General features: G+C 46.2%; 1 protein-coding gene across 1 annotated transcript in view; it reads left to right on the top strand.

The window, feature by feature from the left end:
- The window catches only part of cib2 (calcium and integrin binding family member 2), a 46,535-nt gene that overhangs the window by 3,663 nt on the left and 23,750 nt on the right, over window positions 1-19,122 (top strand). Inside the window, exon 2 of the mRNA XM_024380195.2 lies at window positions 13,543-13,577. Coding sequence (XP_024235963.1) covers window positions 13,543-13,577 — 35 coding nt within the window. The remainder of the gene's footprint in view (window positions 1-13,542; window positions 13,578-19,122) is intronic.

Genomic DNA, 19,122 nt, shown 5'->3' with positions numbered 1-19,122 from the left:
GTATTCCAACACTTTGGAATTGAAATGATAACTTAACTATGAGGTTAAAGTGCAGACTGTAATGTTTAAATTTGAGGGTTTTTTCATCCGTAGCCATTTGGATATTACAGCACTTTTTGTACATAGTCCATTCATTTTAGGGCACCAAAAGTATTGGGACAAATTCACTTAAATGTGTATTAAAGTAGTAAGAAGTGTAATATTTGGTTATTCTTAGTACACAACATCTACTTCAAGCTTGTGACTCCAAAAACTTGTTGGATGCATTCGCTGTATGTTTTGGTTGTGTTTCCGATTGTTTTGTGCCCAATAGAAATGAATGGTAGATAAAGTATTGTGTCATCTTGGAGTCGTTGTTATTGTCAATAAGAATATAATATGTTTCTTAACACCTCTACATTCATTGTGATGTTACCATGATTACGGATAATCCTGAATGAATCCTGGATAATGATGAGTGAGAAAGTTACAGATTCACAAATATCATACCCCCAAACAATGCTAACCCACTTGTTATTGTAATGGTGAGAGGTTAGAATGTCTTGGGGGTTATGATATTTGTGTGTCTCTGTGGTAGACCTGTTCCCTTCCCATCTCTCTGTCCTCGTCCCTTCCCATCTCTCTGTCCTCGTCCCTTCCCATCTCTCTGTCCTCGTCCCTTCCCATCTCTCTGTCCTCGTCCCTTCCCATCTCTCTGTCCTCTTCCCTTCCCATCTCTCTGTCCTCGTCCCTTCCCATCTCTCTGTCCTCGTCCCTTCCCATCTCTCTGTCCTCGTCCCTTCCCATCTCTCTGTCCTCGTCCCTTCCCATCTCTGTCCTCTTCCCTTCCCATCTCTCTGTCCTCGTCCCTTCCCATCTCTCTGTCCTCGTCCCTTCCCATCTCTCTGTCCTCGTCCCTTCCCATCTCTCTGTCCTCGTCCCTTCCCATCTCTCTGTCCTCGTCCTTCCCATCTCTCTGTCCTCGTCCCTTCCCATCTCTCTGTCCTCTTCCCTTCCCATCTCTCTGTCCTCTTCCCTTCCCATCTCTCTGTCCTCGTCCCTTCCCATCTCTCTGTCCTCGTCCCTTCCCATCTCTCTGTCCTCGTCCCTTCCCATCTCTCTGTCCTCGTCCCTTCCCATCTCTCTGTCCTCGTCCCTTCCCATCTCTCTGTCCTCGTCCCTTCCCATCTCTCTGTCCTCTTCCCTTCCCATCTCTCTGTCCTCGTCCCTTCCCATCTCTCTGTCCTCGTCCCTTCCCATCTCTGTCCTCTTCCCTTCCCATCTCTCTGTCCTCGTCCCTTCCCATCTCTCTGTCCTCGTCCTTCCCATCTCTCTGTCCTCGTCCCTTCCCATCTCTCTGTCCTCGTCCCTTCCCATCTCTCTGTCCTCGTCCCTTCCATCTCTCTGTCCTCGTCCCTTCCCATCTCTCTGTCCTCTTCCCTTCCCATCTCTCTGTCCTCTTCCCTTCCCATCTCTCTGTCCTCGTCCCTTCCCATCTCTCTGTCCTCGTCCCTTCCCATCTCTCTGTCCTCGTCCCTTCCCATCTCTCTGTCCTCGTCCCTTCCCATCTCTCTGTCCTCGTCGCTTCCCATCTCTCTGTCCTCGTCGCTTCCCATCTCTCTGTCCTCGTCCTTCCCATCTCTCTGTCCTCGTCCCTTCCCATCTCTCTGTCCTCGTCCCTTCCCATCTCTCTGTCCTCTTCCTTCCCATCTCTCTGTCCTCGTCCCTTCCCATCTCTCTGTCCTCGTCCCTTCCCATCTCTCTGTCTTCGTCCCTTCCCATCTCTCTGTCCTCGTCCCTTCCCATCTCTCTGTCCTCGTCCCTTCCCATCTCTCTGTCCTCGTCGCTTCCCATCACTCTGTCCTCGTCGCTTCCCATCTCTCTGTCCTCTTCCCTTCCCATCCCTCTGTCCTCTTCCCTTCCCATCCCTCTGTCCTCTTCCCTTCCCATCCCTCTGTCCTCTTCCCTTCCCATCCCTCTGTCCTCGTCCCTTCCCATCTCTCTGTCCTCGTCCCTTCCCATCTCTCTGTCCTCGTCCCTTCCCATCTCTCTGTCCTCGTCCCTTCCCATCTCTCTGTCCTCGTCCCTTCCCATCTCTCTGTCCTCGTCCCTTCCCATCTCTCTGTCCTCGTCCCTTCCCATCTCTCTGTCCTCGTCCCTTCCCATCTCTCTGTCCTCGTCCTTCCCATCTCTCTGTCCTCGTCCCTTCCCATCTCTCTGTCCTCGTCCCTTCCCATCTCTCTGTCCTCTTCCCTTCCCATCTCTCTGTCCTCGTCCCTTCCCATCTCTCTGTCCTCGTCCCTTCCCATCTCTCTGTCCTCGTCCCTTCCCTTCTCTCTGTCCTCGTCCCTTCCCTTCTCTCTGTCCTCGTCCCTTCCCTTCTCTCTGTCCTCGTCCCTTCCCTTCTCTCTGTCCTCGTCCCTTCCCTTCTCTCTGTCCTCGTCCCTTCCCTTCTCTCTGTCCTCGTCCCTTCCCTTCTCTCTGTCCTCGTCCCTTCCCTTCTCTCTGTCCTCGTCCCTTCCCTTCTCTCTGTCCTCGTCCCTTCCCTTCTCTCTGTCCTCGTCCCTTCCCTTCTCTCTGTCCTCGTCCCTTCCCTTCTCTCTGTCCTCGTCCCTTCCCTTCTCTCTGTCCTCGTCCCTTCCCTTCTCTCTGTCCTCGTCCCTTCCCTTCTCTCTGTCCTCGTCCCTTCCCTTCTCTCTGTCCTCGTCCCTTCCCTTCTCTCTGTCCTCGTCCCTTCCCTTCTCTCTGTCCTCGTCCCTTCCCTTCTCTCTGTCCTCTTCCCTTCCCATCTCTCTGTCCTCGTCCCTTCCCATCTCTCTGTCCTCGTCCCTTCCCATCTCTCTGTCCTCGTCCCTTCCCATCTCGCTGCCCTCGTCCCTTCCCATCTCGCTGCCCTCGTCCCTTCCCATCTCGCTGCCCTCGTCCCTTCCCATCTCGCTGTCCTCGTCCCTTCCCATCTCGCTGCCCTCGTCCCTTCCCATCTCTCTGTCCTCGTCCCTTCCCATCTTGCTGCCTTGTTCCCTTCCTATTTCTCTGTCATGTTCCCATCTAATCTCTCCAGACATTTTTTCATTTTTTTTTAACCAGGTAGGCTAGTTGAGAACAAGTTCTCATTTGCAACTGCGACCTGGCCAAGATAAAGCAAAGCAGTTTGACACATACAACAACACAGAGTTACACATGGAATAAACAAAACATAGTCAATAATACAGTAGAACAAAAGAAAACAAAAAGTCTATATACAGTGAGTGTAAATGAGGTAAGATGAGGGAGTTAAGGCAATAAATAGGCCATGGTGGCGAAGTAATTACAATATAGCAATTCAACACTGGAATGGTAGATGTGCAGAAGATGAATGTGCAAGTAGAGATACTGGGGTGCAAAGGAGCAAGATAAATGAATAAATACAGTATGGGGATGAGGTAGGTAGATAGATGGGCTGTTTACAGATGGGCTATGTACAGGAGCAGTGATCTGTAAGCTGCTCTGACAGCTGGTGCTTAAAGCTAGTGAGGGAGATATGAGTCTCCAGCTTCAGAGATGTTTACAGTTCGTTCCAGTCATTGGCAGCAGAGAATTGGAAGGGAAGATGACCAAAGGAGGAGTTGGCTTTGGGGGTTGACCAGTGAGATATACCTGCCGGTAATCAAAATCAAATCAAATGTATTTATATAGCCCTTCGTACATCAGCTGATATCTCAAAGTGCTGTACAGAAACCCAGCCTAAAACCCCAAACAGCAAGCAATGCAGGTGTAGAAGCACGGCGGCTAGGAAAAACTCCCTAGGAAGAAACCTAGAGAGGAACCAGGCTATGTGGGGTGGTCAGTCCTCTTCTGGCTGTGCTGGGTGGAGATTATAACAGAACATGGCCAAGATGTTCAAATGCTCATAAATGACCAGCATGGTCAAATAATAATAATCACCGGCAGAACAGTTGAAACTGGAGCAGCAGCACGGCCAGATGGACTGGGGACAGCAAGGAGTCATCATGCCTACTGCAATGCCTACTACTGCAGCGTAAATACTGGAGGCTGAGACAGGAGGGGTCAGTAGACACTGTGGCCCCATCCGATGACACCCCCGGACAGGGCCAAACAGGAAGGATATAACCCCACCCACTTTGCCAAAGCACAGCCCCCACACCACTAGAGGGATGTCTTCAACCACCAACTTACCATCCTCAGACAAGGCTGAGTATAGCCCACAAAGATCTCCGCCACGGCACAACCCAGGGGGCGCCAACCCAGACAGGAAGATCACATCAGTGACTCAACCCACTCAAGTGACGCACCCCTCCTAGGGACGGTATGAAAGAGCCCTAGTAAGCAAGTGACTCAGCCCCTGTAATAGGGTTAGAGGCAGAGAATCCCAGTGGAAAGAGGGGAACCGGCCAGGCAGAGACAGCAAGGGCGGTTCGTTGCTCCAGAGCCTTTCCGCTCACCTTCACACTCCTGGGTCAGACTACATTCAATCATATGACCCACTGAAGATGAGTCTTCAGTAAAGACTTAAAGGTTGAGACCGAGTTTGCGTCTCCCACAAAATGGAGCTCTATAGGAGAAAGCCCTGCCTCCAGCTGCTTGCTTAGAAATTCTAGGGACAATTAGGAGGCCTGCGTCTTGTGACCGTAGCGTACATGTAGGTATGTACGACAGGACCAAATCAGAGAGATGGGTAGGAGCAAGCCCATGTAATGCTTTGTAGGTTAGCAGTAAAACCTTGAAATCAGCCCTTGCTTTGACAGGAAGCCAGTGTAGGGAGGCTAGCACTGGAGTAAATTGATCAAATTTTTTGGTTCTAGTCAGGATTCTAGCAGCCATATTTAGCACTAACTGAAGTTTATTTAGTGATTTATCCGGGTAGCCGGAAAGTAGAGCATTGCAGCAGTCTAACCTAGAAGTGACAAAAGCATGGATGAATTTTTCTGCATCATTTTTGGACAGAAAGTTTTAGATTTTTGCAATGTTACATAGATGGAAAAAAGCTGTCCTTGAAATGGTCTTGATATGTTCTTCAAAAGAGAGATCAGGGTCCAGAGTAACGCCGAGGTCCTTCAGTTTTATTTGAGACGACTGTACAACCATTAAGATTAATTGTCAGATTCAACAGAAGATCTCTTTGTTTCTTGGGACCTAGAACAAGCATCTCTGTTTTGAAGAACATTTGCAGCCATCCACTTCCTTATGTCTAAACACATGCTTCTAGCAAGGGCAATTTCTGGGCTTCACAATGTTTTATTGAAATGTACAGCTGTGTGTCATCCACATAGCAGTGAAAGTTAACATTATGTTTTCGAATGACATCCCCAAGCGGTAAAATATATAGTGAAATCAATAGTGGTCCTAAAACGGAACCTTGAGGAACACCAAAATTTACAGTTGATTTGTCAGAGGACAAACCATTCACAGAGACAAACTGATATCTTTCCGACAGATAAGATCTAAACCAGGCCAGAACTTGTCCGTGTAGACCAATTTGGGTTTCCAATCTCTCCAAAAGAATGTGGTGATCGATGGTATCAAAAGCAGCACTAAGGTCTAGGAGCACGAGGACAGTTGCAGAACCACGGTCTGATGTCATTAAAAGGTCATTTACCACCTTCACAAGTGCAGTCTCAGTGCTATGATGGGGTCTAAAACCAGACTGAAGCATTTCGTATACATTGTTTGTCTTCAGGAAGGCAGTAACTGCGCAACAGCCTTTTAAAAAAAAAAATGAGAGGAATGGAAGATTCGATATAGGCCGATAGTTTTTTATATTTTCTGGGTCAAGGTTTGGCTTTGTCAAGAGAGGCTTTATTACTGCCACTTTTAGTGAGTTTGGTACACATCCGGTGGATAGAGAGCCCTTTATTATGTTCAACATAGGAGGGCCAAGCACAGGAAGCAGCTCTTTCAGTAGTTCAGTTGGAATAGGGTCCAGTATGCAGCTTGAAGGTTTAGAGGCCATTATTATTTTCATCATTGTGTCAAGAGATATAGTACTTAAACACTTGAGTGTCTCTCTTGATCCTAGGTCCTGGCAGAGTTGTGCAGACTCAGGACAACTGAGCTTTGAAGGAATACGCAAATTTAAAGAGGAGTCCGTAATTTGCTTTCTAATAATCATGATCTTTTCCTCAAAGAAGTTCATGAATTTATTACTGCTGAAGTGAAAGCCGTCCTCTCTTGGGGAATGCTGCTTTTTCGTTAGCTTTGCGACAGTATCAACAGCTGTAAGGGCTCTTCAATACTGCACGGTACTGTCTTTCCAAGCTATTCAGAAGACTTCCAGTTTGGTGTGGCGCCATTTCCGTTCCACTTTTCTGGAAGCTTGCTTCAGAGCTCGGGTATTTTCTGTATACCAGGGAGCTAGTTTCATATGAAAAATGTTTTTCATTTTAGGGGTGCAACTGCATCTAGGGTATTGTGCAATGTTAAATTGAGTTTCTCAGTTAGGTGGTTAACTGATTTTTGTCCTCTGGCGTCCTTGGGTAGACAGAGGGATTCTGGAAGGACATCAAGGAATCTTTGTGTTGTCTGTGAATTTATAGCACGACTTTTGATGTTCCTTGGTTGGGGTCTGAGCAGATTATTTGTTGCAATTGCAAACGTAATAAAATGGTGGTCCGATAGTCCAGGATTATGAGGAAAAACATTCAGATCCACAACATTTATTCCATGGGACAAAACTAGGTCCAGAGTATAACTGTGACAGTGAGTAGGCCCAGAGACATGTTGGACAAAACCCACTGAGTCGATGATGGTTCCGAAAGGCTTTTGCAGTGGGTCTGTGGACTTTTCCATGTGAATATTAAAGTCACCAAAGATTAGAATATTATCTGCTATGACTACAAGGTCCGATAGGAATTCAGGGAACTCAATGAGGAACGCTGTATATGGCCCAGGAGGCCTGTAAACAGTAGTTATAAAAAGTGATTGAGTAGGCTGCATAGATTTCATGACTAGAAGCTCAAAAGACGAAAATGTCTTTTTTTTTGTAAATTGAAATTTGCTATCGTAAATGTTAGCAACACCTCCGCCTTTGCGGGATGCACGGGGATATGGTCGCTAGTGTAGCCAGGAGGTGAGTCCTCATTTAACACAGTAAATTCATCAGGCTTAAGCCATGTTTCAGTCAGGCCAATCATATCAAGATTATGATCAGTGATTAGTTCATTGACTATAATTGCCTTTGAAGTAAGGCATTAAGTAGCCCTATTTTGAGATGTGAGGTATCATGATCTCTTTCAATAATGACAGGAATGGAGGAGGTCTTTATCCTAGTGAGATTGCTAAGGCGAACACCGCCATGTTTAGTTTTGCCCAACCTAGGTCGAGGCACAGACACGGTCTCAATGGTGATAGCTGAGCTGACTACACTGATTGTGTTAGTGGCAGACTTCACTATGCTGGCAGGCTGGTTAACAGCCTGCTGCCTGGCCTGCACCCTATTTCATTGTGGAGCTAGAGGAGTTAGAGCCCTGTCTATGTTCGTAGATAAGAGGACAGCACCCCTCCAGCTAGGATGGAGTCCGTCACTCCTCAGCAGGTCAGGCCTGGTCCTGTTTGTGGGTGAGTCCCAGAAAGAGGGCCAATTATCTACAAATTCTATCTTTTGGGAGGGGCAGAAAACAGTTTTCAACCGGCGATTGAGTTGTGAGACTCTGCTGTAGAGCTCATCACTCCCTCTAACTGGGAGGGGGCAAGAGACAATTACTCGATGCCGACATCTTTCTACCTGATTTACACACTGAAGCTATGTTGCGCTTGGTAATCTCTGACTGTTTCATCCTAACATTGTTTGTGCCAACGTGGATAACAATATCTCTATACGCTCTACACTCGCCAGTTTTAGCTTTAGCCCGCACCATCTTCAGATTAGCCTTAACGTTGGTAGCCTTGCCCCGTGGTAAACAGTGTATGATCGCTGGATGATTCATTTTAAGTCTAATATTGCGGGTAATGGAGTCGCCAATGACTAGAGTTTTCAATTTGTCAGAGCTAATGGTGGGAAGCTTCGGCATCTCAGACCCCGTAACGGGAGGAGTAGAGACAAGAGAAGGCTCGGCCTCTGACTCCGACTCGTTGCTTAATGGGGAAAACCGGTTGAAAGTTTCTGTCGGCTGAATGAGCGACACCGGATGAGCATTCCTACAGCATTTCCCTCCAGAAACCATGAGAAAGTTGTCCGGCTGCGGGGACCGTGCGAGAGGTAGCCAAGTGAACATATGGGTCCAGTGAGTGGTTGGGCTGACTGGGGAAACGGCGATTCAGATAGTTAGCAGGCCGATGCTAACACGCTAACAGTTAGTAGGCCGGGGCTAAACAAGCTAGCAGTTAGCAGACCGGGGCTGGCTAGCCAGCAGTTACCAGACACAGTTTGCAAGCAAGCAGTTAGCAGGGGCTAGCAGTTAGCAGACCGGGGCTAGAGAGTTAGCCTCTAGGGGACGTCGCGATGGGGGTAAGTCTGTTTTTTGCCTCTCTGTGCTGTGACGTCGATAGACCAGTCGTGGAATTAGTAGGGTTCCAAGTAGCTCTAGGTAGCTAGCAGGCCTAGCAGGTTAGCAGAATGGGCCTTCAGCGGAAGTCTACAGTACAGTTCATCTACAGTACAGTACATCTCCAGTACAGTACAGTACATCTCCAGTACAGTACATCTCCAGTACAGTACAGTACATCTCCAGTACAGTTAATCTCCAGTACAGTACATCTACAGTACAGTACATCTCCAGTCTACAGTACAGTACATCTATAGTACAGTTAATCTATAGTACAGTTAATCTACAGTACATTACATCTATAGTACAGTTCATCTATAGTACAGTTCATCTTCAGTACAGTGCAGTTCATCTCCAGTACATCTCCAGTACAGTACATGTACAGTACATCTCCTGTACAGTACATGTACAGTACAGTACATGTACATCTACAGTGCAGTTCATCTACAGTACATCTACAGTACAGTTCATCTACAGTACAGAACAGTTCATCTACAGTACAGTGCATCTCCAGTACAGTACATGTACAGTACATCTACAGTACACTCCAGTACATCTACAGTACAGTGCAGTTCATCTACAGTACAGTTCATCTACAGCACAGTACATATACAGTACAGTACAGTTCATCTACAGTACATCTACAGTGCAGTTCATATACAGTACATCTACAGTACAGTTCATCTACAATACAGTCCATCTACAGTACAGTGCAGTCCATCTACAGTACAGTTCAGCTACAATACAGTACATCTACAGTACAGTACATCTTCAGTACAGTACAGTACATCTACAGTACATCTTCAGTACAGTACAGTCCATCTACAGTACAGTCCATCTACAGTACAGTTCATCTCATCTACAGTACATTTCATCTACAGTACAGTACGTCTACAGTACAGTACGTCTACAGTACAGTACAGTTAATCTCCAGTACAGTACATCTACAGTACATCTACAGTACAGTACATCTACAGGACCGTACATCTACAGGACCGTACATCTACAGTACAGTACAGTTAATCTACAGTACAGTTAATCTACAGTACATCTACAGTACAGTACATCTACAGTACAGTACATCTCCAGTACAGTTCATCTACGGTACAGTTCATCTACGGTACAGTTCATCTACGGTACAGTTCATCTACGGTACAGTTCATCTACGGTACAGTTAATCTCCAGTACAGTTCATCTCCAGTACAGTACAGTTAATCTACAGTACAGCTCATCTCCAGTACAGTACATCTACAGTACAGTTCATCTACAGTACAGTACAGTTCATCTACAGTACAGTTCATTTACAGTTCATTCATTTACAGTACAGTTCATTTACAGTACAGTTCATTTACAGTACAGTTCATCTACAGTACAGTTCATCTACAGTACAGTACAGGGTAGCCTAGTGGTTAGAGCATTGGACTAGTAACCGAAAGGTTGCAAGTTCAAATCCCCGAGCTGACAAGGTACAGAGCTGTGTTGGGCTGGCAGAGCTTTTTTGGCAGAACTGTGTTGGCCTGGCAGAGCTGTGTTGGGCTGGTAGAGCCGTGTTAGCCTGGTAGAGCCGTGTTAGCCTGGTAGAGCTGTGTTGGTCTGGTACCGTGTTAGCCTGGTAGAGCTGTGTTGGTCTGGCAAAACTGTGTTGGGCTGGTAGAGCTGTGTTGGGCTGGTAGAGCTGTGTTGGGCTGGTAGAGCTGTGTTGGCCTGGTAGAGCTGTGTTGGCCTGGTAGAGCTGTGTTGGCCTGGTAGAGCTGTGTTAGCCTGGCAGAGCTGTGTTGGCCTGGCAGAGCTGTGTTGGCCTGGCAGAGCTGTGTTGGCCTGGCAGAGCTGTGTTGGCAGAGCTGGCACCATGTGACAGAGAGAGAAAAGGAAAGGGTGAACAGGGTCAGACTATAAACAGGGTCAGACTATAAACACAGTCAGACTATAAACACAGTCAGACCATGAACTGGGTCAGATTTGAAATGTCTCTGTCTTCAGAAGCTGAGAGAATGACTGTGTTATTCAGGGTGCTGAGAGGCTGCCATTAAGGCTGGCAGAGAGGGAGGATGGCAGGATTGAAGGAGAAGAGAGGGTGGCAGGGTTGAAGGGGTAAGGAGAGTGGCAGGGTTGAAGGGGTAGGTAGGGTGGCAGGGTTGAAGGGGTAGGTAGGGTGGCAGGGTTGAAGGAGAAGAGAGGGTGGAATGGGTTTAAGGGGTAGGGAGGATGAGAGCGCTGAAGGAGAAGAGAGGGTGGAATGGGTTGAAGAAGGGGGGATGGCAGAATTGAAGGAACAGGGAGGGACGAATGGGTTGAAGGGGTAGGGGAGGTCACAGGTTTTAATGTGATGGTACAGTGTGTCTGGACTAGTAGGTGATGGTGCAGTGTGTCTGGACTAGTAGGTGATGGTGCAGTGTGTCTGGACTAGTAGGTGATGGTGTGGTGTCTGGACTAGTAGGTGATGGTGTAGTGTCTGGGCTAGTAGGTGATGGTGTGGTGTGTCTGGACTAGTAGGTGATGGTGCAGTGTGTCTGGACTAGTAGGTGATGGTGTGGTGTCTGGACTAGTAGGTGATGGTGTAGTGTCTGGGCTATAGGTGATGGTGTGGTGTCTGGACTAGGTGATGGTGTAGTGTCTGGACTAGTAGGTGATGGTGCAATGTGTCTGGACTAGTAGGTGATGGTGCAATGTGTCTGGACTAGTAGGTGATGGTGCAATGTGTCTGGACTAGTAGGTGATGGTGCAATGTGTCTGGACTAGTAGGTGATGATGCAGTGTGTCTGGACTAGTAGGTGATGCTGCAGTGTGTCTGGACTAGTAGGTGAGTGGTCTGGACTAGTGTGCTGCTGCAGTGTGTCTGGACTAGTAGGTGATGGTACAGTGTGTCTGGACTAGTAGGTGATGGTACAGTGTGTCTGGACTAGTAGGTGATGGTGCAGTGTGTCTGGACTAGTAGGTGATGGTACAGTGTGTCTGGACTAGTAGGTGATGGTACAGTGTGTCTGGACTAGTAGGTGATGGTGTAGTGTCTGGACTAGTAGGTGATGGTGTAGTGTCTGGACTAGTAGGTGGTGGTGCAGTGTGTCTGGACTAGTAGGTGATGGTGTAGTGTCTGGACTAGTAGGTGATGCAGTGTCTGGACTATAGGTGATGGTACAGTGTATCTGGACTAGTAGGTGATGGTGCAAGTGTGTCTGGACTAGTTAGGTGATGGTACAGTGTGTCTGGACTAGTTAGGTGATGGTACAGTGGTGTCTGGACTAGTTAGGTGATGGTACAGTGTGTCTGGACTAGTAGGTGATGGTGCAGTGTGTCTGGACTAGTAGGTGATGGTACAGTGTGTCTGGACTAGTAGGTGATGGTACAGTGTGTCTGGACTAGTAGGTGATGGTACAGTGTGTCTGGACTAGTAAGGTGATGGTGAGGTGGTCTGGACTAGTAGGTGATGGTACAGTGTGTCTGGACTAGTAGGTGATGGTACAGTGTGTCTGGACTAGTAGGTGATGGTGCAGTGTGTCTGGACTAGTAGGTGATGGTGTGGTGTCTGGACTAGTAGGTGATGGTGGTGTCTGGGCTAGTAGGTGATGGTGTGGTGTGTCTGGACTAGTAGGTGATGGTGCAGTGTGTCTGGACTAGTAGGTGATGGTGTGGTGTCTGGACTAGTAGGTGATGGTGTAGTGTCTGGGCTAGTAGGTGATGGTGTGGTGTCTGGACTAGTAGGTGATGGTGTAGTGTCTGGACTAGTAGGTGATGGTGCAATGTGTCTGGACTAGTAGGTGATGGTGCAATGTGTCTGGACTAGTAGGTGATGGTGCAATGTGTCTGGACTAGTAGGTGATGGTGCAATGTGTCTGGACTAGTAGGTGATGCTGCAGTGTGTCTGGACTAGTAGGTGATGCTGCAGTGTGTCTGGACTAGTAGGTGCTGCTGCAGTGTGTCTGGACTAGTAGGTGCTGGCAGTGTGTCTGGACTAGTAGGTGATGGTACAGTGTGTCTGGACTAGTAGGTGATGGTACAGTGTGTCTGGACTAGTAGGTGATGGTGCAGTGTGTCTGGACTGTAGGTGATGGTACAGTGTGTCTGGACTAGTAGGTGATGGTACAGTGTGTCTGGACTAGTAGGTGATGGTGAGTGTCTGGACTAGTAGGTGATGGTGTAGTGTCTGGACTAGTAGGTGGTGGTGCAGTGTGTCTGGACTAGTAGGTGATGGTGTAGTGTCTGGACTAGTAGGTGAGGGTGCAGTGTCTGGACTAGTAGGTGATGGTACAGTGTATCTGGACTAGTAGGTGATGGTACAGTGTGTCTGGACTAGTTAGGTGATGGTACAGTGTGTCTGGACTAGTTAGGTGATGGTACAGTGTGTCTGGACTAGTTAGGTGATGGTACAGTGTGTCTGGACTAGTAGGTGATGGTGAGTGTGTCTGGACTAGTAGGTGATGGTACAGTGTGTCTGGACTAGTAGGTGATGGTACAGTGTGTCTGGACTAGTAGGTGATGGTACAGTGTGTCTGGACTAGTAGGTGATGGTACAGTGTGTCTGGACTAGTAGGTGATGGTACAGTGTGTCTGGACTAGTAAGGTGATGGTGGAGTGTGTCTGGACTAGTAGGTGATGGTACAGTGTGTCTGGACTAGTTCTGGACTAGTAGGTGATGGTACAGTGTGTCTGGACTAGTAGGTGATGGTACAGTGTGTCTGGACTAGAGGGTGATGGTACAGTGTGTCTCTATCTATCTTGTGCCATGATCACAGACACCAGCTGATCATGTTCCTTCCCCTGGCTGGCTCAACTCACCTTTCTGTGTGGCGAGAGACAGCTGACAACCTATAGCTCTATAGTGACATCAGAGGAACATGAGTCTTTTCACTGCAGGGGTCACACTTTGAGATCACACTTTAGGTGATTGAGGTCACACTGTAGGGAGTCCAGTAGACAATATTTCAGGAGCGCTAACCCTCCTAAGGCTTTAGGGTTGATTTATGTGAAATAAATGCATTTGTTCTATATTCTAAAAACATTCTCAGATATGTGCTGCATGTAACAATATTTGGCCTTAATGTCGTGTATAGCAATGATAAATAATGTTTTCTTCTTTTCCTCATAGGACTGTACCTTCTTCACACGGAAAGAGATCCTCCGGTAAGTGGAGCTTCTGGCATTCTGTTGCAGCTGTCCTCTTTCTACGAGCTACTCCAGTCCAGCCTCACATTAACCACCTGTCCACAGGTCATATATCTCCCTCTCTCTCCCCTATTCCATTCCTGTTCCTTACTGCTTTTAGGCAGACTTGTTCAGAGAAGGTATTATTTATCTAGATAGATAGCTGATAGGTAGGTATAGTAATCAGAGGTATTATTTATCTAGATAGATAGCTGATAGGTAAATATAGTAATCTGACGTATTTATTCGCTAGCACAGCCTGGTCGTAGAAACCATCCGTCACTGACAGATCTGGCTACCCAGGGAGGACAGGTTGTGTTCACTCCACCCTCAGAGAGCGGTGAAGACAGAGCTGCATTTTCTCCTACACTGCCAGAACTATACAGATTTACGGGCATTTTTACCCCATCAAAATTGAAAACAAATACAATGATTTTGAAACCAAAACAGAAAATCCCTCTTTGTGCCGTATTTAACACCTTTTAGGAATGACCCAGATGCAGACAGTGTCGAAATAACAAATGTTTGTTACTAGAACAGGGGACAGGCAAAACGACAGGTCAAGGGCAGGCAGAGGTCAGTAATCCAGAAACAGGAGACAAAGGGCTCTGAGACATGGGTTTGATTTTAGAAACTTGAAAAGTGGGAAGTATACGGAGGGTACGGAGCAACAGAACGGAGAATCAAGCACCTTCCGAAATTCCGCCACAAACTCCTCTAGACTGAGGCAGACGATGGACTGTTGCTCCCATACCGCCGTAGCCCAGGCGAGTGCCCTCCCGGACATCATCGTTATGATGTACAATATCCTCGAGCAGTCCAAGGGGAACAAAGAAGGCTGCAGCTCGAAAATGAGGGAGCATTGGGAGAGAAAAGCCTGGCAGGTTACATGGTGACTCCTTGCAGGGAGACAGCATTGTGGAGCTGATTTGAGTCTGCTGGGTTGGTCATGGCTGGTTCGTACTGTCACGTTTTAGGGAAGACCCAGTCGAAGTAACAAAAGTGTATTACTAGAACAGAGGGCAAGCAAAACAACAGGTCAAGGGCAGGCAGAGGTCAGTAATCCAGCGTGGTGGGACAAGGTACAGAACGGCAGGCAGGCTCAGGGCAGAATGGTCAAAACTGGCAAAACTAGAAAACAAGAAACTAGAAAACAGGAACTTTAGAAAAGACAGGAGTAAGGGGAAAACCGCTGGGAGGCTTGACGAACATAACGAACTGGCAACAGACAAACAGAGAACACAGGTATAAATACACAGGGGATAATGAGGGGCGATGGGAAACACATGGTGGGGGTGGAGACAAGCACAAAGACAGGTGAATCAGATCAGGGTGTAACACTATTACCTGCAAAATAAGTAGCTTCCTGCCACACCCCTAGGGAAGCCAGTGGAATGACCAACCAGAGCAATAGCATTGCTACTTGTATCTTTCTCACCATTTCATTATTGTCCTCATTCATTTCTTACTGTAGTGTCCTGCTCATTGTTACTGCTCATTGACTATTATTATTTTTTCTATTATCGTCTGTGTCATTATTGATTTGATTTGTCTGCAGTGGCAAGAAAAAGTATGTGAACCCTTTGGAAATACATGGATGTCTGCATAAATTGGTCATAACATTTTATCTGATCTTCATCTAGGTCACAACAGCCAAACACAGTCTGCTTAAACTAATAACACACAAACAATGATACGTTGTCATGTCTTTATTGAACACCGTGTAAACATTCACAGTGCATGGTGGGAAATGTGAACACTTGGTTTTAATAACTGGTTGACCCTCCTTTGGCAGCAATAACCTCAACCAAACATTTTCTGTAGTTGCGGATCAGACCTGCACAACGGTCAGGAGGAATTTTGGACCATTCCTCTTTACAAAACTGTTTCAGTTCAGTAATATTCTTGGGATGTCTGGTGTGAACTTTGTCTTGAGGTCATGCCACAGCATCTCAAGGTCCGGACTCTGACTGGGCCACTCCAGAAGGCGTGTTTTCTTCTGTTGAAGCAGTTTCTGTTGTTGATTTCCTGCTGTGTTTTGGGTCGTTGTCCTGTTGCATCACCCAACTTCTGTTGAGCTTCAATTGGCGGACAGATAGCCAAACATTCTCTTGATAAACTTGGGAATTCATTTTTCCATCGATGATAGCAAGCTGTCCAGGCCCCGAGGCAGCAAAGCAGCCCCAAACCACGATGCTCCCTCCACCATACTTTACAGTTGGGATGAGGTTTTGTGCCTTTTTTTCTCCACACATAGTGTTGAGTGTTCCTTCTAAACAACTCAACTGTAGTTTCACCTGTCCACAGAATATTTTGCCAGTAGCCCTGTGGATCATCCAGGTGCACTTTTGCAAACTTCAGACATGCAGAAAATGTTTTTTGGGGGGATAGCAGTGAATTCTTTCGTGGTGTCCTCCCATGAACACCATTCTTGTTTAGTGTTTTACATATTGTAGACTCATCAGAGATGTTAGCATGTTCCAGAGATTTCTGTAAGTCTTCAGCCCACACAATAGGATTCTTCTTCACCTCATTGAGCATTCTGCGCTGTGCTCTTGCAGTTATCTTTGCAGGACGGCCACCGCTAGAAAGAGAAGCAACAGTGCTGAACTTTCTCCATTTATAGACAATTTGTCTTACCGAGGACTGATGAACATCAAGGCATTATAAAGATACTTTTGAAAAAAAGTATCAGCTTTATGCACTTTTTTCCAGCTTTATGCAAGTCAACAATTCTTAATCTTAGGTCTTTTGAGATCTCTTTTGTTAGCGGCATGGTTTACATCAGGCAATGCTTCTTGTGAATAGCAAACTCACATTTTGTGAGTGTTTTCTGTAGGGCAAGGCAGCTCTAACTAACCAACATGTACAATCTCATCTCATTGATTGAACTCCAGGTTAGCTGACTCCTGACTCCAATTAGCTTTTGGACAGTCATTAGCCAAGGGGTACACATACTTTTTCCAACCCTGTGAATGTTTAAATTATGTGTTCAATATAGACAAGAAAAATACATACTTTTCCTAGGGTAGATTTTGGCACTAATAATAGTCTACAGTTGCCAGACCCATTGTGAGATTATAAATAATGTTACAATCCAAATGTTTACGGCAGTAAATTACAGAACCCAGGTCTCCTGCTTGTCAAACGACTGCCTAAGACCACTCAGACAGTCTTCAGGACTGAACTTTTGTGCTGAACCCCCCTTGTTACCACATGGGCCTGATTCAGACTTGAGATACTAGACATGGACTTATTAAAATATGGACTTAAAAAAATATATATATATACAGTGGGGCAAAAAAGTATTTAGTCAGCCACCAATTGTGCATGTTCTCCCACTTAAAAAGATGAGAGAGGCCTGTAATTTTCATCATAGGTACACTTCAACTATGACAGACAAAATGAGAAAAAAAATCCAGAAAATCACATTGTAGGATTTTAAAAAAAAATCTTATGGTGGAAAATAAGTATTTGGTCACCTACAAACAAACAAGATTTCTGACTCTCACAGACCTGTAACTTCTTCTTTAAGAGGCTCCTCTGTCCTCCACTCATAACCTGTATTAATGGCACCTGTTTGAACTTGTTATCAGTATAAAAGACACGTGTCCACAACCTCAAACAGTCACACTCCAAACTCCACTATGGCCAAGACCAAAGAGCTGTCAAAGGACACCAGAAACAAAATTGTAGACCTGCACCAGGCTGGGAAGACTGAATCTGCAATAGCTTGGTTTGAAGAAATCAACTGTGGGAGCAATTATTAGGAAATGGAAGACATACAAGACCACTGATAATCTCCCTCGATCTGGGGCGCCACGCAAGATCTCACCCTGTGGGGTCAAAATGATCACAAGAACGGTGAGCAAAAATCCCAGAACCACACGGGGGGACCATAATTTGTAAATAAATTCATTAAAAATCCTACAATGTGATTTTCTGGATTTATTTTCTCATTTTGTCTGTCATAGTTGAAGTGTACCTATGATGAAAATTACAGGACTCTCTCATCTTCCTAAGTGGGAGAACTTGCACAATTGGTGGCTGACTAAATATTTTTTTTGCCCCACTGTATATGTATATCCATGTTAAATCAACCTAAATCTGAATGGGGCCGAGGGAGAATATCTTTGGTGTGAAATTCCACCTTTAGTTTTTCAGTGCTTTGTTTAGAGAGATAAGACACATTAGAAACAGGAGGAGACCGAGAAGGAGTGAGTTGGAAACTGGAATTGAACCCCTGTAAAATATTTATTTGGAATCTGACCCACTCAACCACATAGCCATGTACCATGTGAGGATTCTGGGCCCCATATTAGAAGACACATTTTAAGAATAAAGGCTAAATGTGAACTTCAAACATTGTGCTGCCATTCTGTTCAGAATTCTCCCAGTCTGCGGCATGGAGGTGGAGAGAGGATATTTGTGGCAGGTGTTCTCTCTAGCAAACCAAGTATAAAAACAGGCAAGTTTGCAGGCACCTCCCCTGTATTTGGATCATTCACACAGCCAGACAGGTGAGAGCACACCAGACATTCAGATGAAACTCTCCAAAACAATCCCTGAAAGTATGTGTGAATGGTTTATTGCAGGGATCATCACATTGAACGAGGAAACAGAAAAGGAATTCACTCAATAACAACATTTGTTTGGTGTAGCATTTCAGCTGCTAATGCTAATAGTTTGGACAGCCATTTTGATTCATTGATCAGTTTTTCGTGAAGCTACACGTAGTTGGTAACTGACATGTCATTGTTTGCACTTGTCGTGAACTAGTTTTTTATGCAAATTAAGGCACTTTTTAGTTGATACTGCTGGAAAGCCTACTAACTATATGAGCTTCATCTATTGTTTGATGTATGCTACACTATAGCCACTTATTTTAACCTGCGCTAGCGCTGGACTACCACACTGCATGTTCCTGCAGCCCAATGGATGGTGGATGAGCCCTGGGGCGAAGTTGAGCCCTGGGGCGAAGTTGAGCCCTGGGGCGAAGTTGAGCCCTGGGGCGAAGTTGAGCCCTGGGCCGAAGTTGAGCCCTGGGCCGAAGTTGAGCCCTGGGCCGAAGTTGAGCCCTGGGCCGAAGTTGAGCCCTGGGCTGAAGTTTTGCAGGAGTGCTACTGCTAAAATTAGCAGTCATAGCCTCTATTTTTTCCCATGAATGTGAAATATAATGCCATATTTCCATTCTCTCTATTATTCTGACATTTCACATTCTTAAAACAAGGTGGTGATCCTAACTGACCTAAGACAGGGCATTTTTACCCGGATTAAATGTCAGGAATTGTGAAAGACTGAGTTGAAATGTATTTGGCTAAGGTGTATATAAACTTCTGACTTCAACTGTATATACACCTGTTCTGAAAGGCCCCAGAGTCTGCAACACCACTAAGCAAGGGGCACCACCAAGCAAGCGGCACCATGAATACCAAGGAGCTCCTCAAACAGGTCAGGGACAAAGTTGTGGAGAAGTATAGATCAGGGTTGGATTATAAAAAAATATCCAAAACATTGAACATCC

This window comes from Oncorhynchus tshawytscha, linkage group LG19 (genome assembly GCF_018296145.1).
Source record: "Oncorhynchus tshawytscha isolate Ot180627B linkage group LG19, Otsh_v2.0, whole genome shotgun sequence".
In the NCBI taxonomy this organism is placed as follows: Eukaryota; Metazoa; Chordata; class Actinopteri; order Salmoniformes; family Salmonidae; genus Oncorhynchus; species Oncorhynchus tshawytscha.
The sequence above is the reverse complement of the archived record's forward strand: the minus strand, read 5'-3'. Positions and strand labels throughout refer to the sequence as shown.